This window comes from Sphaerodactylus townsendi, linkage group LG03 (assembly GCF_021028975.2).
Source record: "Sphaerodactylus townsendi isolate TG3544 linkage group LG03, MPM_Stown_v2.3, whole genome shotgun sequence".
NCBI lineage: Eukaryota > Metazoa > Chordata > Lepidosauria > Squamata > Sphaerodactylidae > Sphaerodactylus > Sphaerodactylus townsendi.
In genome coordinates this window covers 6,139,402-6,162,794 of record NC_059427.1, presented here as the reverse complement: position 1 = coordinate 6,162,794, position 23,393 = coordinate 6,139,402, and the positions used below count along the sequence as shown (strand labels likewise).

General features: G+C 45.3%; 2 protein-coding genes across 13 annotated transcripts in view; both read left to right on the top strand.

The window, feature by feature from the left end:
• The window catches only part of LOC125428537 (zinc finger protein 436-like), a 774,209-nt gene that overhangs the window by 237,404 nt on the left and 513,412 nt on the right, over window positions 1-23,393 (top strand). The gene's annotated exons all lie outside the window — the stretch shown is intronic.
• LOC125428556 (zinc finger protein 569-like) lies at window positions 1,905-23,126 on the top strand. 4 transcript variants are annotated; one of them, XM_048488865.1, is made up of 8 exons: window positions 1,905-2,239; window positions 5,714-6,255; window positions 6,556-6,664; window positions 12,705-12,775; window positions 12,996-13,122; window positions 16,333-16,755; window positions 16,971-18,171; window positions 18,325-23,126. In XM_048488865.1, exons 2-8 carry the CDS (start codon window positions 5,833-5,835, stop codon window positions 18,737-18,739), a joined length of 2,769 nt encoding a protein of 922 aa, XP_048344822.1. In that variant the 5' UTR covers window positions 1,905-2,239; window positions 5,714-5,832; the 3' UTR covers window positions 18,740-23,126. The 4 variants fall into 4 exon arrangements, with proteins under 4 accessions (XP_048344822.1, XP_048344821.1, XP_048344820.1 ...); XM_048488863.1 differs by adding an exon at window positions 2,638-2,834 and having other exon boundaries at window positions 1,907-2,239; window positions 16,971-23,126; XM_048488864.1 differs by having other exon boundaries at window positions 1,906-2,239; window positions 16,974-23,126.

Sequence of the window (23,393 nt, the reverse complement as noted above, 5' to 3'; positions counted from 1 at the left end):
CCTTAGTTTTAGTATGGTCCCTGCTACCAGCTTGCTTCCTCCTTCGGGCCCCCCAAGAAGCCCAATGAATGCGTGCCAAAGATCCTCCCTGTGGGGAGAGGAGGAGACAGAGAGGCAAGCAAGGCAGGAGGTGGGTGTCTCTCCCTTGCAGAAAAGCGTCCGGTCTCCATTGCCTATTATTTCTCTCTCTCCTGCCCCTTTTAGAATAGAAATAGAATAGAATAGAATCTTTATTGGCCAAGTGTGATTGGACACACAAGGAATTTGTCTCCGGTGCATATGCTCTCAGTGTACATAAAAGAAAAATACATTTGTCAAGAATCATAAGGTACAGCACTTAATGATTGTCATATAGGTCTAGTAAGCAATCAGGAAACAATCGATAGTAATAAAAACATAAAATGTAAAATCATAAAATAAAATGAAATGTCAGCACAGGCTATAGTCATACAGTCATAATTGGGAGGAGATGGGTAATAGGAATGATGAAAAAAGTAGTGCAGTAATTATATAATAAATATATAATAAATAGTTTGACATTATCGAGGGAATTATTTGTTTAACAGAGTGATGGCATTCGGGAAAAAACTGTTCTTATGTCTAGTTCAGGGGTAGGGAACCTGCGGCTCTCCAGATGTTCAGGAACTACAATTCCCATCAGCCCCTACCAGCATGGCCAATTGGCCATGCTGACAGAGGCTGATGGGAATTGTAGTTCCTGAACATCTGGAGAGCCACAGGTTCCCTACCCCTGGTCTAGTTGTTCTTATGTCTAGTTTTCCGGCCACTGTAACGTCCGCTGCACGGAAACCGAGGCAGTGAGTCGCAAATCCCAGAGAGGCTTCCAGAGGAGGAGGCGGGGGCACTTCCTTCTTCCCGGAGTGCAACCCTTGCAGCAGCTGCCTCCGAGTGAGTCAAGGGAGGTCCAGGGGATTGGGGCGGCAATACAAGGCATGGAAACGTCGGGTGGGTGGAAGGGAGGTCAGAGGCTGGCCCAGATCCAGGAGAGCCGCGGCGCCACTGCAAAGTCCGGGGGGGGGGGGGGGGCGCTGCTCCATCTGGGGCTCCTCCCCTCTTCCTCTCTGCATCTGGCGGCGGGGGGTGGGGGTGGGGGGTATCCAGCCCCTCCCTTCATTGCGGAGTCCTTGTGAGTGATTGACATTTGCAGGGTGGGTGGGAGACTCTCTATGAATTCGGGGGGAGGGGGGATGTGAGTCAAGGAAGGCCAGGGATAAGAGGGGGGGGGAGGGGGGGGAGTGTTTGGAGCCAGGCAGGTTCTCTCCAGGGCGAGTGGCTGGTTCAAGAGTAGAAATCTGATGGGGGGAAGGGATAAACGCCCAGCCCTCCCCCCATGAAGAAAGAGGAGTGCAGGGTGGTGGGTCTCCATCCCAGGAACTGGCAGTCCTCGCCCCCGCAGCATTCATTGCGCTTTGCAAAGGAGATGCATTCAGTCGCGGCTGACTCTGCAGGGAGCGTCCCTTCATTCCGGAGGGCAAAGCCCCGAGCAGAAGACAAAATGCTCCCAGGGGGCAAAGGAGGATCTCCCGAGAGGGGAAGTGATGACTCCAGGTCTCCAAACCTTCCATTCCTTCCCATACAGGAGACGCCAAGATGGTTGTATCTTCGCCCCCCACCTCCAGTTGGAAGAAAAACCAGTTTCTTTCTTAGCTCAGGTTGAGGTCCTGAGGTGTATCAGGTTAGTTCAGGGGTAGGGAACCTGCGGCTCTCCAGATGTTCAGGAACTACAATTCCCATCAGCCCCTACCAGCATGGCCAATTGGCCATGCTGACAGAGGCTGATGGGAATTGTAGTTCCTGAACATCTGGAGAGCCGCAGGTTCCCTACCCCTGGGTTAGTTAAAGTCAGTCCAAACGAGGCATTGGAGTGAGGAAACCGTTTACCTTTTACCTCTTTACAGGAAGAAGATTTAAGTTTTCAGGGAAAAGAGAAAAGGAAGGGGGGGAGCAGTGGATAAGAAGAAGAGCTCCCTCTCTCCCCCACATCCACATACCCCTTCCGGTGCCAGAAAGACATGTGAATGGAAAGCGACCATATTCTAGCGGCTTTAGACTGGGGAGGAAGTTGATGCGTTAAGGCTGAGGAGGGGCAGGAGATTTATGTCAGAACATGTGTTTAGATGAGCAAAATCTAAATGACAGCTGGACCCTCTTTCTAGCAGGTGCCGTGTGCAGATTAGGACTGAGTGCACAGCTTGTATCGTGTGCAAAACCTGATAAGGTAAGGGCACCTGATTGGTACCACTTTTGTATATACCGGTAGATAGCACAGACAGCAGAGTGATGTGTGCCTGAAAACACCTGTGGTCTGGCGGAAGCACTTTGTCAGTAGATAGCAATAAATAGAACTGCACTGGTGACTGTGTGTCTGTCAGTTCTTGTCTACATTGCGTCCTGCAAGGTGGTCTACTCCGAGAAAATCTGCTGCTTCAACAATTTAGTGATGAAGCCCACCCCCCCCACCCCCCCACTACATCTGCACCCTCTACCTTTTGGTAGCGTGGTCCCAGCAGGCTTTTCCTACCTTAGGATCCCAAGAAATGCATCCATGTCTTTTGTTCTTTGGGCAATTGATGAGAGAGAGCCCCCCTACAATCCCCTTGGTCTTTCTCTCTGTAGGAATCCTGGTCCTCTGCTGCTTTTCTACTCCCCTGGGTGTGTGCTAAAAGGGGGGGGGGTCCCCTCTGGGCTCCCCAAAAGGATGAACCAGAGTTGCAGGATCTCTTCAGGGTCAGCAGTGACATGGGCTGGATGGAAGAAAAGTGTGGCGGCCCCTGCCTGGCCTGAAATTGAAACATCAGTCTGTGATCTGATTGGTAAAAGCAGAGACAGTGGGCTCAACATTTCTCCTTTCAGTAATAGCTTTGTATGTGTGGGGATTTTTCTGTGAATCAAACATTTGTAGTTAGCAAGTTGAGAGCAGCACCAGATAGTAAATGTGGAGTGATAAAAGAAAAAAAAAACATAGTGAGGATTTGTGATTTGAAACTCCATCTTTGGACCCTAGTGGCACCACAAAGCAGTGGATACCTGATTTTTGTGGTGCAATCTGTGGTTGTAGACAGGACCTTTGATTTGGTGGTGAATTTAGAAGAAGAGGAGTTTGAATTTATATCCTGATGCAGTGAGGTGGAAGAAATCAAAGTAAAATATGTAGAAATGATTCATATGAGTAGATAATAAAAAGTGACGTAGGTTTTCTGGTTTGTCAGTGGGTTTTCCAGGCTGTCTAATTGGTCTAGTGAGCCCGGTGAATCATGTTCCTAACGTTTAAGCCTGCATCTGTGGCTGGCATCTTCAGGAGTGTTATCACAGAGGATACACCTCCGAATGCCCGATACAGGCAGCTTTGAATCTCAAACAAGATCCACCAGACCACGGCCACACAGCCCAGAAAACCCACTACAACCAGTTGAATCTGGCCGTGAAAGCCTTCGACAATACATTAGACTGGCTTTTCATTGGTTGAGGTAACCCTGAACTCTCTAAAAATAAGTGCCAGCATTTCTGTGACCCATTTCTATCGCCCAGGAAGGTGTTCTCGAAGACACCCCTTATCTTTGTAAAAGAGACTTCAAGTCTTCCTTACAGCTTTGTTTTGATTAAAGTGGGTTCAGCTGAGTTCTATGCAGAAGATTTTCATTCCAGTCAGCTGAACTATTGAAATTCATGCCACATCCCAATGGGAGAAGACAAAACCTGTAGTGAGATGCTTTTCAGTTTGTTCTGCTTATCTTGGTTGATAGTTAATGGTTATATTATGTAAATGTATTGGTCTGTCATCACCTTATTGTGATGTCAGGACTTCCTATAATTGTCTTAAATGTATCTTGATTTTTGGGACACCTTGAGATGATGAGCTCTAGTCTCTGTAGGATTGTCTGCTGTACAGAAAATAAACCTCCTATAATTTTTCCTTACTGATGCCTCTTTATTGTCAGCTGGACCAATAGACGGACACCCTAAAATTGGCACTCAGGACAACACCTTGCTTTTCTCAACCATAAGGAGTCTCAAAGCAGTGTACAAACTCCTTCCCTTCCTCTCCACACAACCCTTGTGAGATAGCTGAGAGAACTGTGACTGGCCCAACGTCACTCAGCAGGCTTCATGAGATTCTATGTGTACGTATGAAGGTCTGATTTTTGAGGTACTTCCTATAAACTAAGACATGATTTACGATATGAGAGTCATGTTCTTTGTTTCGAGCTAAAATCATACATTTTTCACGAGGGATCCTCGATATCTGAATTTAGTTCCGGCCCTTCTCTCAAGTAATCTCTGCTTCCAAAGTGAAGTGTGGTCTTCTTTGCTCAGCATGTGGTGTAGTGGTTAGAGAACGGTGGAGGCTCTAATCTGGAGGAACCAGGAGGTTTGTTTCCCACACTCTTCCACATGAAAGCCTCCTAAAGAATCTTGGACAAGTCAGAAACTCATCCCCACCTACCTCACAAGGTGTCTATTATTGTGTACAGTTCTGGGCACCGCAATTCAAGAAAGATATGGACAAGCTGGAATGGGTCCAGAGGAGGGCAACCAAAATGGTAAAAGGTCTGGAACCCATGCCCTATGAGGAGAGCCTTAGGGATATGGCTATGTTTGGTGAAGAGAAGGTTGACATAATAGCCATGTTTGTATACCTTTTATCTCAGGTTTTTTATTGTGTTATGATTATTGTTATGCCAAATAAAGGCTTATTATTATTATAGCCATGTTTAGATATTTGAAGGGATGTGATATTGGTAAGGGAGCAAGCCTGTTTTCTGCTGCTCCAGACACTAGGACCAGGAGTAATGGGTTCAAGGTGAAGAAAAAGAGATTCCTGACAGTAATGGCCGTTTGACAGCAGAATGCACTACCTCAGAGTGTGGTGTAGTCTCCTTCTTTGGAGGTTTTGAAAGAGAGACTGGATGGCCATCTGACAGGAGTGCTTTGATTCTGCATTGCAGGGGGTTGAACTTGATGGTCCTTGTGGTCTCTTCCAACTCTATGATTCTGTGATTCTATGACATGGAGAGGGGAAAGAGTTTAATCCATTTTGAGACTCCTTGTAGTAGAGAAAAGTGGGGTATGAAAATCTCTTCCTCTTCTCATCATCATCACTACCACCACCACCAGCAACACCACCACCACCTTCTTCTTTTTGGTACAGTTCTTCAAGTCTGTTCTGCTTCAAAGGATTGGCTCCTAGGCAAAAGTGAGAAAACAGGCCAAAGGTGGCACATTAATTATTGTTTTCATACTTATCTGCTGTGCTCTATGCTACGTCTTATATAAAAGAGAACGAAAACATTTGAAGTGCCTTTACTGTTGTTTCCATAAGTGTCACTAGGTGGGAGCTCACTATCAAAAATGTGAACTCCTTCAGTTCTTCAATTAAAAATAGTTCTTTGATACCCTGCTTTGAATTAAATAGAAATTACACTTGTCTTGGGAGGAGTAACCTTAAAGTTGGGTGTGGACATGGTGAAACACAATTCCTCACCCACTCACCCCCCAAAAGTCCTCCAAAGTAATCAGAGGGAAGCTTGTTAAATCTTTAACATGGCAGAGACAGTTAATTTTCATGAAGAACCAAACAGGCATATCTTTAAAAAAATGGATATGTAATGTAGCAATATGTCAGTACAAACTACAAGAGATGTGTTTGTTCCAATTCACCATGTATCTCAATTCTGTTTTGTTTTCTTTGCAGCACTTTGCTTTCCATCTCCTGCTCCCCTAGGCCCCCCACAGGGAGAAGCCTGTCTTTCCAGAAAAGTGAGCAAAAGCATCTTTTCACAGTCGGAGTTGATCCAATAGAAGGGGAAGGAGATGGAAGAGAATGACCCAGAAGGACCTGGACCTGGCAAGAGAGCATGGAAATTCCCCTATCCTATGCAAGCTGTGACTGGTGTTGAATTCTGGGAGCCAGCTATGACTGAGACCTGCGACCAGAAGCCCTTGAACTCAGAAGTACATTGCCAACACTTCCGACAGCTCTGCTACTCTGAGGCTAATGGGCCCCGAGAGGTTTGCAGCCAGCTGCATGGACTTTGCAACCACTGGCTGAAGCCAGAGAGAAACTCCAAGAAGCAGATTCTGGACCTGGTGATCCTGGAGCAGTTCCTGACCGTCCTGCCCCCAGAAATGCAGTCCTGGGTTAGAGGCTGCGGGCCAGAGACCAGTTCCCAAGCTGTGGCCCTGGCTGAAGGTTTCCTCCTGAGTCAGGCAGAGGAGAAGTGGCAGGCAGAACAGGTGAGGATTTTTCTTTCCAGTTATGTCCAATTCAAGCAACAATATCTGACCTTCTCCTACAGCTTCACTGTCCAATATTTATCCAAGTGTTCATCACCCAAGTGGGAGATTTAACAAACTGCTTCAGCAGTCACTTCTTCTAGGGAATTTCTTATCCCTTCAGATGATTTGCAAATGTTGAAAGAAAACCCCACCAGGTCTGCTGGTAGAAGAGTGCAGAGCCAGGAATGTGGCAGGATCCATTCCTTGTTATCTTCCATTCTGTTTCTTATATGTCTTCCTTCCTTGCTTCTATTTCAGATGTGGGATCTTTCTGTGAAGATGGAAGCCAACTTCTCTGAGATGGAAAAAGGTCCATTGGGGGAAAGGCTGCAGGCCCAGGAGCATGTCCAAGATGCCCTCTCACATGGTAAGGACTCATTGTGCCTGAATGGGATTGGGGGATTCATGTTATGGCTCTTAACTTATATTCCAGTAGGTACATGGGTTAGTCCAGTGACTGGAGCTAGAGCATAAATCTGGTGACTGGAGCAGAAGCCATCATGGTTAAGAGCAGTAGACTCTAATCTGCAAAAACAGGTTTGATTCCCCACTCTTCCACATGAGCAGCGGACTCTTATCTGATGAACTGGATTTGTCCCACACATGAAGCCTACTGGGTGACCTTGGACCAGTCACAGTTCTTTCAGAACTCTCCCAAGCCCATCTACTTCACGAGGTGTCTCTTACGGGGTGGGGAGGGGAAGGAGTTGTTAAACTGCTTTAAGACTACAGGAGAGGAAGGTGGGGTGTAAATCCAAACTCTTGTCCTCTTCTTCTGAAAATGGGCATAATAGATCTTTTTACAAACTTGAAAAGGGCCGTAGGATTGCAGAAAAACGTGAACCCTAAAAAAAAGACACACACACACACACACACACACACATTGGGCATTAAAAAAAACCCAAAAATGATAAAAGGGATCACCTGTAGGTTTAAATAGTAGAGTCTCTCAGTGGCTGTTGCTTGACAAGCACATCCTTCCAAGACCTGGTTTTGTCAGTAAAAGCAAGGGGCAAAGACCTTCCCAGGCCTATTTTGGCCTTTTAATTATGTAGTTTAACTGGATTTATAAACCAGTCTCCCCTGACAAGTGGGGCTCTGAGAGGGAGGATTCTTTGGGGCCATACCTGGCAAGGGTTGCCAGCTCCAGGTCAGGACATTCCTGGAGGTTTTGTGGTTGAGGATTAGGAGGGCAGGGTTTGGGGAGGGAAAAGGCCCCCCCGGAATATAATTCCATAGAGTCCATCCTCCAAAGAAGCCATTTTCTCCAGGGGGACCGATCTCTGTCATCTGGATTTTAGTTGTGATTCTGGGGGTTCTCCAGCTCCCACCTGGAGATTGGCAACTCTAGCCCTGGCTGCAACCTCTGGGTGACTTGATACCACCCAACTTGCATGACTCAAGTAGGCCTGACTGCTTGTTTCTGTTCACCATTAGCCACCCTATGAAAGCCTGTGTCCAGGAACAGGAATGCTTCCCAGCATCCAGCAGCCCTACCCATGTCCCTCCCTTTCACCATCACCCATCCAGAGACTGTAGGAATCCTGCTTCTGGCAACCCTGCCCCTGGACTTTCCAGAAAACGCAGGGACCTCTTGGAAGCCAGGAGAAACTGCAGGGGACTTGCAGGACTGCTTTGGCAGCAGGCCTCAGGGCTTCCCCAGAGCATGGCAGGGCTAACACCCAGGGCTGCACCCAGACCAGGCTGCAATCAGAAAGGAGAGTCAAGAGCGCCGGAGGGGGGGCACAATCCTGAGCAGGAAGGGCTTGACAGACAACCTACCAGCCATTAATAGTCAAGAGTAGGGAGATCCAAGGGGGAGGAACCCTTTTGGAGAGGATAAAAGGAGGGAAGAGGAGGAGCAAAGTTGGATGGTATGGGAGACATAGAGAGGGAAGGGAAAGTCTGAAGCTGAATAAAGGCATTCTGATCAAAGAATCCTGTGGTCTCTGTCTTCTGTTGTCTTGGTGACTGGCAGTGAGGGTCTGAGCCTACACTGCAAGGACAGTGGAGAGAGACAATACTCACAGCCAGTGTGGTGCAGCAGTTAGAGCTTCAGAGTAGGGTTTGGAAGACCCAGGTTCAAATCCCCATGTTCCCATGGAAGCTCACGTGGGTACTTTTAGCCCATTTGTGTATTTTTAGGCTAGCCTAACCCTCAGGATTGTTGTGCAGATAAAAAGAGAATGATGTTGCTTTGGTCCCCACTGAGAAGAAAGGTGAGGTAAGATGAATTAAATAAATACTAAACATAACTGAAGGTGGGAGACATATAAAATGTGTGGTGTTGGTTGACTGAGAAAAAGAAAACGAGGCAGGGAAAGTGGAAAGGCCATGGGGGTTGTCAGGGGGAAGGGGAAAAGGAAATAACACAGGGGGATATATGGGATAGTGAGGTACCACCCTACCTTCAGAGTTCCCTCCCATGCAAGTGAGCCTGCCTAGCGGCCACACAACTCATCATCAGTTTTCCTAGGTAGAAATTGCTGGGTGAGGGGTGGGAAGGAAAGATTAACATAGAAGAGCAGATAAAGGTAGGTGACTGTGAAGGAGACAGTGTTGCCTACTCCAGGTTAAAAAAAATTCCTGGAGGTTTTAGGATTCTGGAGAGGGAGTTCAGATGCCATAGACCCTGCACTCCAAAGCAGCCATTTTCTTCAGGCAATTAAGGTTGTCAACTTCTGAGTGGTAGCTAGAGATCACCTAGGATTACAACTGCTTTCCAAATGACAGAGATTAAGTCCCCTGGATAAAATGGCTGGTCTGGAGGCTCTATTTCACTATACCTCTAACTCACTATACCCTGCTGATGTTGCTTCCCACCCCAAATCTCACCCTACCAAGGCTCCTCCCCTAAATCTTCAAGAACTTGGTGCTGGCAACCCTATAGGGAGAATTGATCTCTCTAATTGGGAGATCTGTTGTGATTGCAGGAAATCTCCAAGACTCACTTGGAGGTTGGTAATTCAAGAAAGAGTGAAAGAAGCAGGAAAAGGGGAGGCCCTGTGGGGCTTTTCAGGAAATGGAAAGAGGAAATGGCGAGGGACGGGATAGGAAATGCGTTCATTAATTGTGATGCTCTTAAAAGGGGATTAGATAAGTTCATGGAGATCATTCTCACCTTGATTACAATATTTATATCCCTCTTGTCCTAGCTTTTCAGTCTTGTGAATAAAGGAGCCTGTGCATTCTGTGGAGCAGGCTCTGAAACGGAGTTGCAAGATACCAGGAATAGTGCGAAATTTGCTTTGTTGTCATGCTTTTCAGGGCATTTGACCGGTTGCTGCAGGGAATGGGATGCTAGTCTAAGGATGCCAATCTGCAGTCTGGCATCTCCAGCACTTTGGGGAGTGGCTTGTGGTGGATGTGCTATCACGTTATCTTGCATCTGATTGAAAACTCAGATGTGACATTACATCAGTATATCCTCTGGAAATTGGTATTACCCTGAGCTTCCAGATGCACTGAACTCTCGATTGGGTTTTTAGCTGGATTATATGTTTTAACTCATGGTACAGGAAGTCTTCATGGAGGATTGATGAGCATCAGATAGAGCAAGTCAGATCATTTAGGTATTTGGGAGTAGTGTTCTACCAAATGGGCAAAAGTGCTGCTCACACTCGCTCTATTATTCTCTTGGCGCAAAGAAAGCCTAATACTATACTAAGATTTTGTTTAGAACAAATGGTGGTGGCTGTGTCCCTGCAGCCATCAGGCTACTTACAGCCAAATCCTTATCTTGGCTTCTTTATGGTGCACAACTAAGTCGGAATAACAGCTTTACTACACTAGAAAGGATTCAATCAGTCTTTCTCAGAGCCCTGTTTAATGTCCCTAAATTCACACCAAATGTTGTGCTTAGACAGGAGGCGGGACTTCATAAAGTGGAATCAAAGATCTGGTTAACTAACTACTGGTTGAAAGCGCATCTTAAGTCAGCTGGACTTTTATCACAATATCTTTCTGCCAAGCCATATTCACTTTGGCCTGTTAAGATAACCCAAAAGCTACTCTCAACAGACCTTGACCCATTGGGGCTGAGTAGGGTTAAATCCCTGGTTCAACTATGCTATTGTGATATTGAATTAAAGACTGAGTCAGCACTGCTTCCAAACATGTATAGGGATCTAATATCTTGATCCGAGAGGGGCACAGCCCCTTATTTATCTAATATTATTTCATCCTAATTAAGATGGGCTTTTTCCAGAGACTGATTTGATGCTGTACCCTATGCTGTCCTCTCTGGTAGATTTCAGCATCAACCATGTGAAATGCATGAATATCCATGCACAGCAGGTGGTGGAGTCTTTGTCTCACATTCTCTTAGACTGTGAGCTTTATTCTGAAATTATAGAGGAGGAGGAGGAGGAGGAGGAGGAGGAGGAGGAGGAGGAGGAGGAGGAGGAGGAGTTTGGATTTATATCCCCCCCTTTCTCTCCTATAGGAGACTCAAAGGGGCTTACAATCTCCTTGCCCTTCCCCCCTCACAACAAATACCCTGTGAGGTGGGTGGGGCTGAGAGAGCTCCGAAAAGCTGTGACTAGCCCAAGGTCACCCAGCTGGCATGTGTGGGAGTGTACAGGCTAATCTGAATTCCCTAGATAAGCCTCCACAGCTCAGGCGGCAGAGCAGGGAATCAAACTCGGTTCCTCCAGATTAGAATGCACCTGCTCTTAACTTTGGCCATTTAAATTACTCTGTATCCAGTAAAAGCTTAATTATTAAATTATTGTTGGAAAATAAAAGGCCTACCATTTTGTATGCTGTAGTGAAATTTTGCTTTGTAACCTCAAAGAAAAGGAGCACTTTGTTGAATAATGGTTATCTTACAAGCTATGTATTTGATGACAAATTATATCATGTAATATAGCATTTGATGGTATTTTTTAATGCTGAATGTTTTGGAAGACATTGTAGAAGAAGAATTTGGATTTATATCCCACCTTTCTCTCCTGCAAGGAGACTCAAGGTGGTTTACAAGTTCCTTTCCCTTTCTCTCCCCACAACAGACATTTTGTGAGATAGGTGGGGCTGACAGAGTTCCAAAGAACTGTGACTAGCCCAAGGTCATCCAGCAGGAATGTAGGAGTGGGGAAACACATCTGGTTTACCAGATAAGCCTCAGGTGGAGGAGTAGGGAACCAAATCTGATTCTCCAGATTAGAATCCACCTGCTCTTAACTACTACAGCACATTTTTGTATAGCTATATGAGTATGTATTCTTTTTTATTCTGGCAAGTCAGGATATGATGTCGTGTTATCTGACTGAAAACCCAGATGTGACATTACATCAGTAGATCATCTGGAAATTGCTATTGTCCTGAGCTTCCAGATGTACTAAACTCTCATTTAGGTTTTTAGCCAGATGTGATGACAAGGTGTAATTCAATTTCCTTTTTAGCTCCCTTTTTCTTTTGTACCAGCCTGGACTCAAGGACATGTGCAAGGGCCCAGCCAGTCGAGAATAGGTCTTTGGTCTGATTCAGAAGAGGTGTACTCATGTTTTTGAGCTCTAGAGCAGGGGTCCCCAAACTTTTTAAACAGGGGGCCAGTTCACTGTCCCTCAGACTGTTGGAGGGCCGGACTAAAAAAAACCATGAACAAATTCCTATGCACAAATGATTGTAAAATGTTTGATTTCACCTTTCAGTCTTTCTGTCATGGTCTATTTTTAGAACAGTGACCAAAGTATGTCAAGTACAGGGTGGGCTCCAAATATTGTTGGGGAGGCTGTGGAATACCTTCCCCTGTAAAAAAAAAAGCAGAAACTTTTCCCAATGAAGCATTCCATCTAACCCAGGATCCGGTATCTTCCTGCATTCTTTCCTCCCTAGCAAGCCAGCGACCTGGGATTCGGCCAGCCTGGCTGGATGCCAATGGGAGTGGTAGGCGAACGAGAAAGCCTGAGAGCAACAACACATGGAGTAGCCGAGAGGGAAGGGCGGAGCAGGCGTTGCCACACGTAAGGTTTCCAACTCTGGGTCAGAAAATTCATGGAGATTTGGGGGTGCTGTCATGTAATTGCAATCAACAGCCGTTGGAGCCGGTTCCTCCTCTCCCTCAAGCCCCCACTGCACATGAATGGAGCCATCGCCGCCATGCCTGGAGGGCCAGATAAATGCCTTCAGGGGGCCACATTTGGCCCCCGGGCCGTAGTTTGGGGACCCCTGCTCTAGAGTTTGCCAAGTATCACAGAAGTTGGAAACATATAGGCAGCATTTATAACCCCCAAGGCTGATGGGTGCCCCCATAACCTACTAAAAAGGGCTACAGTTCTTTTTGAGTGTACGTAAGGCAAGGTTTTACAGCCCTGGAAACAAGGGTGAGTGAAGCACTGTTCACACAAGCAAACAGATTAGGAAATGGAGGCTAATACCCTTTCTTCCATTTTTTTTCTCCCTCACAGGAAATGAAGACACAAAGTTGTTCCATTTTCTTTGTGGAAGTGTAGAAACATCTGCTGCACCTCCAGTCCAGGTAGAGGAGATGAGCAGGGGGCAGTCTTGGTCACCTCTCCTCTCTTCGGGGAGGGGGCTTTTATCCTGCAGTTGGTGCTGAGGACTCAGGCAAGAGGCTCTGAATGCCACTTCCTATACACATGCCAGGCTGTCTATCATCTACCCTCCCGCAATGTCCCCTTCCAGAGTGCTGTTTCTGCCTGGCATGATTTCTGACAAGGGATCTGCTTTTTTTCCAGTTTCCAGTTTCCCTTGAGGAGGTGGTTGTGTATTTCTCTGAGGAAGAATGGGCCCTGCTGGATCTGGACCAAAGAGCTCTCTACAGGGAAGTCATGCTGGAGAACTACAGGAGTGTGGCCTCTCTGGGTAAGGATTTTTCATAAGCGATGAAGGGGCAAGTTGCTAGCTTTGGGATTACTCGTGAATCAAAATCTTGAACAGCCATCCATTATGTTGAGGCCTGTCCTGCTACTTGCTCCCTTTTGGAGGCCTCAAGGATGTAGGGTGAAAACTAAAGCAAATTTCAGCATGACCAGGTAGAGAATCCCAAGCCACCTGGTTTGCCTGGGACAATTGAGGCCAGTGTTATGACCATCACCCAAGCCAGAGAGGATGTCATGAGGCCAATGTGAGACTTAGAGACCCCTCAAAAAGACTTTCCATTCTTACCCACAGTATCTGGTCTGTTCGTTTTTGATTGGGAAATTAGTTGAGAACAGACCTGCAATGCCAGAGGTGGGTACATTGGGGAAATGGCACCTGTTTATACGGAAGTCATTTCCTGAAGAAAGCTACCCAAAAACCAGAATTGAAGGAGGAGGTTGCAATTTTATTGAAATATTAAAAATAATACAATTACACACACAAGTTGCAAACACAGACAGAGCTTTGAGAAGCCTGGGATTTATAGAGAGGTGATCAAAAGAGGTAATAAAGGAGGGTATTAAGGAAAGTGTGATATTTACCGCTCCAAAAGAATAGGAGAAAATGAGATTCTGTGGCCAGAACTGCTCACAGGAAACGATGTTGGGCACAAGGATAAATGTCTGAGGGCAAGTTGCCATCTATCAGGTCTAACTATAGGAAAAATTGACCCTCTGGCCTTGATAATCTTCCTGGAACAAAGCAAAGTTCCGTTCCCAGGCACAGATAATGCTGTGGAAAAAGGCTTGATTGGATTAAGACTTGGGAGCGCCAGCTCTTGATGCGGTTTGGTCTGCATTGATGAAATTAGGATCAGGGACATTCCAAGTCTGGATGAGCTTGGAAGGTTGCTCTCTAATGATTAGCAGAAGGTTTAAGATTAAATTAATGTTTGGGAGAAAAGAGTCAGGATGATCTACCCAGTTCCCTGATGGAATCAGGATGCAGGCACTGGCACAATCACTGTAAGGCTGGGGCCAAGTGTACCTTCTCAAGGTAGTGCTGTTTTATCCAGATTTGAGTGGTTGAGCCTTCTGGGAAGGTGTTGTTTGCATACTTGAGGGGGAAGGAGGAAAGACGTGTGTCAGGTGTCAGGCAAACCTTGATATCAAAAACTTTGAATTAAGGTTTGGTGTCCATCATACCCTTGCTCTTCTCCATGAGTCTGTGCTGTCTATGATATCAAGCAATGACTTATAGATCCTTCAAATGCTCCCCACACCCCTTTCCCCGGTCTGGCTTTAGGCTTGCATGCCAACATTATTGTCAACCATTACAACACACTTGTACCCAGAGGGGATTACAGTCATCCCTTCTGACTAGAATCTGGAAGATATGTAGGTCCACTACTGCTTAAGGCCTTAAAGATCAATACCAGTACTTTGAAAACGATCCAGAACTCGACTGGCAGCCAGTGTAGGTCTCTACGAACTGGTGTAATATGATCGCGACTGGATGGCCCCATAAGCAGCCTTGTGGCTGCATTCTGGACAAGCTTTAATTTCCGGATCAAAGAGAAAGGTAGGCCAGCATAGAGGGAATTACAGTAGTCTATTCTTGAAGTGACCATTGCATGGATTACTGTGGCGAGGTCAGGTTTAGAGAGATTTGAGGCCAGCTGCTGCACCTGTCTGAGATGGAAAAAGTTAGTCTGGGCTCTCCTCATGATCTGGTCCTCCAGCGATAAACTGGAGTCCAGAATCACACCCAGACTCTTGACTGATGCAACTAAATATATTGCTGCACTGTCCAGGGTTGGCAGCCAGAATTCCATAGGTTGGCAGCCAGAGAATTCCAGGGTTGGCAGCCAGAGAACTTTCATCTTCGCTGGATTTAACTTCAGTCTGCATACTTTCAACCAACCTGCCATGGCTTTTAAACAATGCTGGAGAGCTTCAGCCGCAGAGGCCGGCCAGCCCTCCATCATAAGAGTGAGCTGGGTGTCATCATATTGATGACACCCAAACCCAAAGCTCCTCACCAGCTGAGCAAGGGGTCGCATGTAGGTGTTAAACAATGTCAGGGAGAGGAAGACCCCTGTGTCACCCCACATTCAATGCAGTGTTGCCTGGAGACCCCCTATCCCGACACTGCCTGTGACCCCTGATCATAGAGAAAAGTGGCCAGCCAAAAAAGAGCTGATCCCTGTATTCCTGGGTCAGTGAGGCGGTGGACGAAAAGGTCATGATCTACAGTGTCGAATGCTGTGGTCAGATCCAGCAAGACTAGTAGCACCAACCCGCTTCTATAATCAGAGATGTTGTGAAATTCCATCCAGGGCTGAGCTCAGCTGTGGCTTTTGAGGGCAAATTGTATCCTCAAATATGGGATATTCCAGGGAAAGGTGGGAGGGAGTTACTTAAGAACAGCCAAGCTGGAGGAGGCCAAAAGTATTTTCCTACTGTATTCACCTTGATGCCTTTAGGGCTTACCTGCCCTCCCTACAACTTTTCCAAAAACCATGGTGGTCCCTATGAACTGTGGCTTTCACTCAGTGAAGTCCTGGTTTCTTCCTCACCACCTCCAGCAAAAGCTTTAATCAGGGCTAGAAGGAAACTCTTGGTCCAGTTGCAGGACTGGAGATCTTGGTAACTTCTTCTAGAGAACCAGCATGATTTAGTGGTTAAGAGTGGTGGAGGGAGGGTTCAACTCCCCACTCAATCACATGAAGCCTGCTGCCTGACCTTGAGCCAGTCACATTTCTCTCTGAATACTCTCAGTCTCACCTTCCTCAAATGTGCCTTTTGTGGGGAGAAGAAAATGATGTGATTTGTAAATTGCACTGAGACTCTTAAGGGAAAAGAAAAGCAGGGTATAAAAACGTTCTCATGATCTCATCTATTTCATCATCAATAGCAGAGATTCAAAGGACCTGAACAACAAGTCAACTGTGAGCAGTGGCAGAATAATAGTGATTATTTACCACTCTCCCCCTTAAAGTACATACAGGGAGTTTAAGGAGGGGAGAGATAGGCAAAATATAAAAACTTCTGATTTGCAGGGGGTGGGAGGAGGCTGGGATTAAAATGTGACCAGTGGCTCATGGGGGGCAGCAGGTCTGATAGAGGACATAAGTGCCCATTAATGAGCTGTGTCAGATGGGTAGCTTGGCTTCTTGTGTAGGTGTTGAGTTGACCTCTTTCTTTCATCCAGGAGGACCTGTAGAGGAGACTGTTGGGAGATTCCAGGGGTTCGCTGTGGAAAATGTCAAGGATGAAGACTCCAAAAGAAATTTCAGGTTTGGTGATGGACCACAGAGACAGGTGGGAGATCATACAGCCAAGAGGAGGGATAAGCCTGTTCCATCCCAAAGAGAAGTTTTCCATGAAATCCCAGTCCAAGAAGAATGGTCAAGCAAAACAACAAAGAATGAAGGCCTCTGTACTAATCAGAGAATCCACTCCAGGGAAAACAAAAATGAAAGTGTGGAAAAACTTGGGAAGACTTTCTATAAGAACATGAGTGGTATTTCCAAAAGGCAGATTCCCTCGGGAGAGAAAATGTATGATTGCATGGAGTGCACAGAAACCTTCAGCTGGCAATCAGCCCTTATTTCATATCAAAGAATTCACTCAGGTGAGCAGCTCTGGGAATGGTTTGACTGCAAACCAAGCCTTTATAATGCAGCTGGCTTCCATGTTCCTTTAAAGTGTATATTAATGTACCCTTCAATGCATAACAGGAAAAAAAATCACTGAAATGGTTTGCATGTGGATGAAACTTGGAGGGAAAATCAGACCTCCTTGTATGGGTGTTAATGAGATCTCTCTTGTTCTGTCTTTTTATTCCAGCAGGGGATGAGCAGTGGAATGAAGTGGATGAGGAAATGGATCAGTTATTGCCAGAGGCAGTCAAGAATGAATATTTGAAAGATGTCAGGAATCAAGAAGGCCCAACAAAACAGAAAGGAAGTCACATTGGTGAGGAAAGGGATGAACCCATTTCTGGCCAAGGGCAGGATTTCCATGTTGTGATCCATAAGGTGGAAGAAGCATATAAGTGCTTGGAGTGTGGAATGAGCTTCTCAGATCAAACCCAATATGAGATCCATTTGCAAATTCACAGTGGCCTGAACACCCATCAATACTTGGAGTGTGCGAAGAACTTCCTTTGCGGAGCAGAGCTTCTTAGTCATCAAAGAACACATACAGAAGAGATACCTTATAGCTCCTCAGGCAAGAGTTTCTCACAGAAATCAGATCTTCTTCTACACCAAAGGATTCATTCAGGAGACAAGCCACTAATCTCCTTAGAGAGTGGAATGACCTTTTCTGATGGAGGAAAGGGTAATGTACGTATTACGCAGCACAGTATAATTAAGGCACATAGATGCTTTTGGTGTGGAAAGAACTTCAAATATAGATCAGAGCTCCTTCTACACCAAAGAATACACACAGGAAAGACACCTTTTGTATGCTCAGAGTGTGGAAAGAGATTCAGTCACAGTACCATTCTTCAAAGGCATCAAAGAACCCATATAGGGGAGAAAACTTTTGAGTGTTCTGAGTGTGGAAAGAGATTCAGTCAGAGTAGTGGTCTTCAGCAGCACCTAAGAACTCACACAAACAAGCGACATTTTGAATGTTCAGAGTGTGGAAAAAGATTCAGTCACAGTCGAAATCTTCAGCTGCATCAAAGAACCCACACAGGGGAGAAACCATTTGAATGCTCAGAATGTGGAAAGAGATTCAGTCGGCATGATAGTCTTAAACGACATCAAAGAACCTACGCAGGGGAAAAACCTTTTGAATGCTCAGAGTGTGGAAAGAGATTTAGTCACGGTGGCAGTCTTCAAGAGCACCTAAGAGTCCACACAGGGGAGAAACCTTTTGAATGCCCAGAATGTGGAAAGAGATTCAGTCAGAGTGGCATTCTTCTACATCATCTAAGAACCCACACAGGAGAGAAACCATTTGAATGCTCAGAGTGTGGAAGGAGATTCAGTCGGCGTGACAGTCTTCAAAAACATCAAAGGACTCATACAGGAGAGAAACCTTTTGAATGCTTAGAATGTAGAAAGAGATTCAGTCACAGATGGAATCTTCAAATGCATCAGAGAACCCATATAGGGGAAATACTTTTTGAATGCCCTGAGTGTGGAAAGAGATTCAGTCAAGAGCACTTAAGGACCCACACAAGTGAAGGATATTTTGAATGCTCAGAGTGTGGAAAGAGATTCAGTCACAGTAACAATATTCAAAGGCATGAAAGAACCCTCACAGGGAAGAAACTGTTTGAATGCTCAGAGTGTGGAAAAAGATTTAGTCAGAGTGGCAGTCTTCAACAGCATCAAAGAACCCACACAGGGGAGAAACCTTTTGAATGCTCAGGGTGTGGAAAGAGATTCAGTCACCGTAGCAGTCTTCAAAAGCATCAGCGGACCCACACGGGGGAGAAACCTTTTGAATGCACAGAGTGTGGAAAGAGATTCAGTCAGAGTGGCAATCTTCAAAGGCATCAAATAGCCCACACGGGAGAGAGACCTTTTGAATGCACAGGATGTGGAAAGAGATTCAGTGAGAGGAGCAATCTTTCACGGCATCTAAAAATCCATAAATAGAATAAACCTTTGGATAAACATTAACCCTTAAATAGAACAGTGGTAAGCTTTATCTTAGTGAATGTTTACCTACCCCCAAGGAATGCTTCAGAAGCTTCTGACAATGACTGGAGAAGACTGTCAAATTTTGTAGGTGACTTTGAAGCCAAGCATCCCCAGTCAGAGCTAGTACTCGTGGGGGACTTCAATGCCAGGGTAGGAAATGATCTTATTCAACTATGCACCCAAGAAGAAGATATAGATCAAGAACTCCTTCAGCTCCATTTCACGCCATTTCAAGGAGTTCTAAGGATCTCATCTCCAATTCGACTGGCCTTCACGTAACCAAATTGGCTCTTCTCCATAACGAATTATGGTTGAATGGATTGACCAAATTCCCAAACTCAGGCGAATTTACCTTTATTTCACTTCTTGGATGCAGTGTAATAGATTACATACTTGTGCCCCCTAATTTGTTAGATAATTTACAAGCCTTTAGGGTAGCTGATTTTTTTTTAGTGATCACCTCCCACTCATCCTCTCCTTCAATGAGGCCTCAACAGTTCAACCTCCAATCTATAAGATAATTAATACAACTCCTATAATAAGGTGGTCAATGCAAATATGTAATAAAGCTAGGGAAGCGCTAAATAACATCACTGTAGATCCCTAAGTTTTTCTGTAGTCACAGCAGACAATGCAAGCAGCAGTATAGGAAAATACGAACAACTTATTTCACACCTGGTGGCCCTTCTAGGGGAATCAAGTAGGAAGGGGAATCACAAAGGCAGAGATTGGTTTGACACCGAGTGTAAACATTTGAACAAGCAGATACAGCTTTTATACAACAAATTCAAGGCCTCCAAGGCTAAGTCTCCACCACCTGAACTGTTCAATCTCAAACAGATCTCATTTAAAAAAAAAGTGGGCCTCTGTTCTGACAGGCCCCTTCCCAAAAGGCTGTTACCTGGATTATTCTCCAGTTACAACCTTTCCCATTTTAGACAAAGCCTTCTAAAATTCCCTCTGAATGAAAAAGGAAAACTGGTTAATAGCAAAACACAAACTTCAGTTTAGAATACTTTCATTAAAAAAATACTCAGCATTCCCCTTCTAGTTTCCAAAGCTCATTCCGCACGTCGTGCCAAACAGTTAGCCACAGTTTGCAATCACAGCTTCACAAACTACTGCGGAATTGGAACAGAAGATGTGATCTTTTCTGATGCCACCACCTGCTTCACTGACAGACAGCTAATCCCATCAGGTTGACCATCAGATTCTCAAACAGCCATCATAACAAAACTCTTGATGTAGCCTCAGGTTTGTAGATTTTAAGTTGATGAGTAGGAAATTGGTTTGTAATATCTGAAATTCTCTTGTCTACTTTATGTGGAATTACATTACTTTGGAATGGAAGTGCAAAGATGTTTCAATCACCACCAAACAAAGACTGGTAACAGCCATCGTGTTCCCAATCATGACATATGGTTGTGAGACATGGACACTGTCAAAAAAAGAAAAGTGGATGCCTTTGAGCTGTGGTGTTGGAGAAAACTTTTATGAATCCCCTGGACAGCTAGAGTCACCAACAAAGCTGTCCTGGAGCGTATCAACCCAGAGATGTCCCTGGAGGGCAAGATCACTAGACAGAACCTAACCTACTTTGGACATGTGATGAGGGCAAATTCACTGGAAAAAGAGATGCTACTCGGAATGCTCAGTGGTAAACGGAAACGGGGTAGGCCAATGACTCATTGGTTGGAAACCATTAAGAGGGACATGGGCATGAACATCAACCAATTGAAAGAAGTTGTGGCAAACAGGGAAGCATGGAGGGGACTGGTTTGCAGAGTATCCAAGAGTCGGACACGACTGAACTGATAAAGAAGAACAACATTACTTTGATGTCGTCACTGACAGAAACCTTGAGTGGCTTTACTTTGAAGCCCCAGCTATCTGTTGAACTGGCACCTGCATTCCATTGCGACTTTATTATGTCATTCCTCTGAACTGCAGCTACAAATCTCCCTGACTGATGAAAAGCCAACATCTTCCTGCTTCTTGCATAGTCCCAATTCTTTCCTTCTCAGAGGTCTCTGGCCCCACTCCAAGTATTGATCAACTGCTACATGATTGAGCTCCTGGGCACAATTCTCTGCTGAAGCCCCAATCCCCAGTCTTACCTCCCAAGTTGCAGGCTGTCTGGCCACCTCATGAGATACTAATGCTTTACTACCATTTGTTTATGTGACTATTTAATCTTTTAAAAACCTAACAACCAAGCTACTGAATTCACAGAGAATGTACTGCACCCTGATTTACTCATGCACAAGCCATATGTCTCCCCTGCCACCATGTCAGGGAACTTGAGATCAAGCCCTCCCTGCAGGGCTGTTGGGAAGCCCCTAACCCACCAGATTCCAGGGTTACCATGGTTTGAGTGCATGCATAAAGCACTCTTTAAAATAACGTATTTATTAAGGCATTTCAAAAAGGAGCAGGAATAAAACAAAGCATTATCCAAAAATGCAGCAACAGAAAAATAATAAAACTAACTCAGTCTGCCTAATATTGACTTTCAGCATCAATGGTTCAAACTTCCAATTACAATCAGCAAACAAAACTTGTCATAGCTACAATTGTCCATTCAGCAGGATGGTAATGTGTAGCTAGGTGGTATGATGATCCTCCTCCACGAGGAAACTGAATCTGCAGAGTTGAGCTGGCACTATGTATCCACACTGGGGAGAAACCACATAAATGCTTGGAGTGCCGAACGAGCTTTGCTTGGTGTAATGTCCTTACTGTTCATCAACTTTTTCACACTGGGAAAGGTTAAAAATATCCCCTTAATTTAGAAAATAAAGGGGTTTTAAGATCCTGGACTTCTGGAACCAGTGTGTGCAATGTCTGACTAGGGTCTGGGAGGTCCAGTTTCCAGTGCCTATTTTTCCACTGAATGTTGCTCTTATACTTTGGATTCAGCACACATTATCAGCCTAACCTCCCTCAGAGGGTTGTTGTGAAGGATAGAGCAGAGAAGAAGTTTAACCCTTTGAGGAGAGAGGCAATGTTTGACATTTGTTATCCATCTTGTTTTGCCTACAACTGTCAGAAAATGATGATCTCTGAGGCTGTTTGTTCAACTGTTTTCTCAGCAGCAGAGTGGAGGTTATCAACTAAGGGTTGGGAAATTCCAGGAGATTGGGGGTGGAGCCAATGGAGGGCAGGGTGGGGGAGGAGGGAGGCCTAATTGAAGAGGTGTACCGACCTAGGGACATGAGGATACCCATGTCCCTGGGCGCACGCCGTTCACTCACAGGTGCCGGAGGGCCCCCCCCCCACATGACCAAAGACTTGCGCCTGCAGCTAGCACCCCAACCCCCTCCCAGCCTCCCTGCAGGCTGCCTTCTGCAGGAATCGGCCTCCAGGGATGTGTGGGGAGCTCTGCTCCATCCCCGCCCCTCAAGCCCCGCTTTCCATCTCCAACCAATTGAAGTTTAAGGCCATAAAGTCCACCCTTTCTTCAGATGAAATTATCTCTGAAGGACAATTATTAGTTATTCCGGGAGATCTCCAAGAGGATGGCAATCCTAGGCAGAATGTTCATTCCGTGTTCAAACCACCATTCAATTTTGTTAGCATTCACGCCTCTGGTTACAAGTAAAAGCTATTGCCTGTCATTTCTTTTCCAATCTCCATCATCAGGATGAACTTCCAAGATCAACTTGTCATTATTTAGCTCCTGTGTGCCTCTTTCCCTAAATTCAGCCTGTTCCTCCCCACCCCCCAATCCTTGTGTTCTTCCTGGGAGCTTCATTCTTCCACATTTTCTGCCAAGGTGGTGTTTCACGGTATCTACTATCCACTTGTGGGTATTCTCCAATATCCTTACTTAGTAGGAAATTATATATTGTTTTATTTAAAGAACTGGTATGCCTTCCCTTCAGGGAGCTATTCACAACTTCCTTTCAGGGAGTTCACAAATAATAAAACTAGACAGCAATTAAAAGAAAATATCTAAAAAGCATTGAGTCTCTCAGATAAAAGCCGTGGGGTGGGTGGGTGTGGGGTGAGTGTGGGTGTTTTTCTTAAAGGCACAAGAAGGCCAAGAGAGATAATAGCCCTTGCTTCCTGTTCCTTTTGCACCTATAAGTCCTATAAATGGTATTTTAGTGTTCTTCTCTGGGAGTGAGCCCCACTGAATACACTTGAGTAGGGTTTTGAGTGGACCCACTTATATAATTGTATAATTGTTTTGTATAATTGTTATCAGGAAACATAGTAGGATCCAACTTGTTTTTAAATCCTACTGAATGCGCTGTAAGATCTTTTACACTTTCAAATAAAATCTAGCGCCTGTGAAAATGCTTTCAGTTACCACCATAAATATGTACCACAAAGACCAGCTTTGCCATTATTTCAGTTTTGTGTCCCCCCTTCCTCCTTGAGTTTGGGAGCACCAGTCTGAATTTATTACTTCTGTCTTCATTGACTGTAACTTTCAAGCGTCCTACCATGCAGGGTTGACTTTTTGATCTTCGACAAGGGAAGGCTGGAGACTTGGTCCCTTGCTGGCCAGTTAGTAAAAAACCTTGTGGCAATGTAACCTTGGGGTTGGGAAAATTAACTCCTCGTCCCTTTGCGGCTTTGTTTTTGATCTTTATGTCGCCCC

What these genes read in the sequence shown, in the direction of transcription:
- LOC125428556 (XM_048488862.1), top strand. Translation starts at nt 5,833, where the DNA reads ATGGAAGAGAATGACCCAGAAGGACCTGGACCTGGCAAGAGAGCATGG. An exon ending in AGAAGTGGCAGGCAGAACAG is followed by an intron (nt 6,256 to 6,555) that starts GTGAGGATTTTT and finishes CTTCTATTTCAG; the next exon opens with ATGTGGGATCTTTCTGTGAA. An exon ending in CCAAGATGCCCTCTCACATG is followed by an intron (nt 6,665 to 12,704) that starts GTAAGGACTCAT and finishes TCTCCCTCACAG; the next exon opens with GAAATGAAGACACAAAGTTG.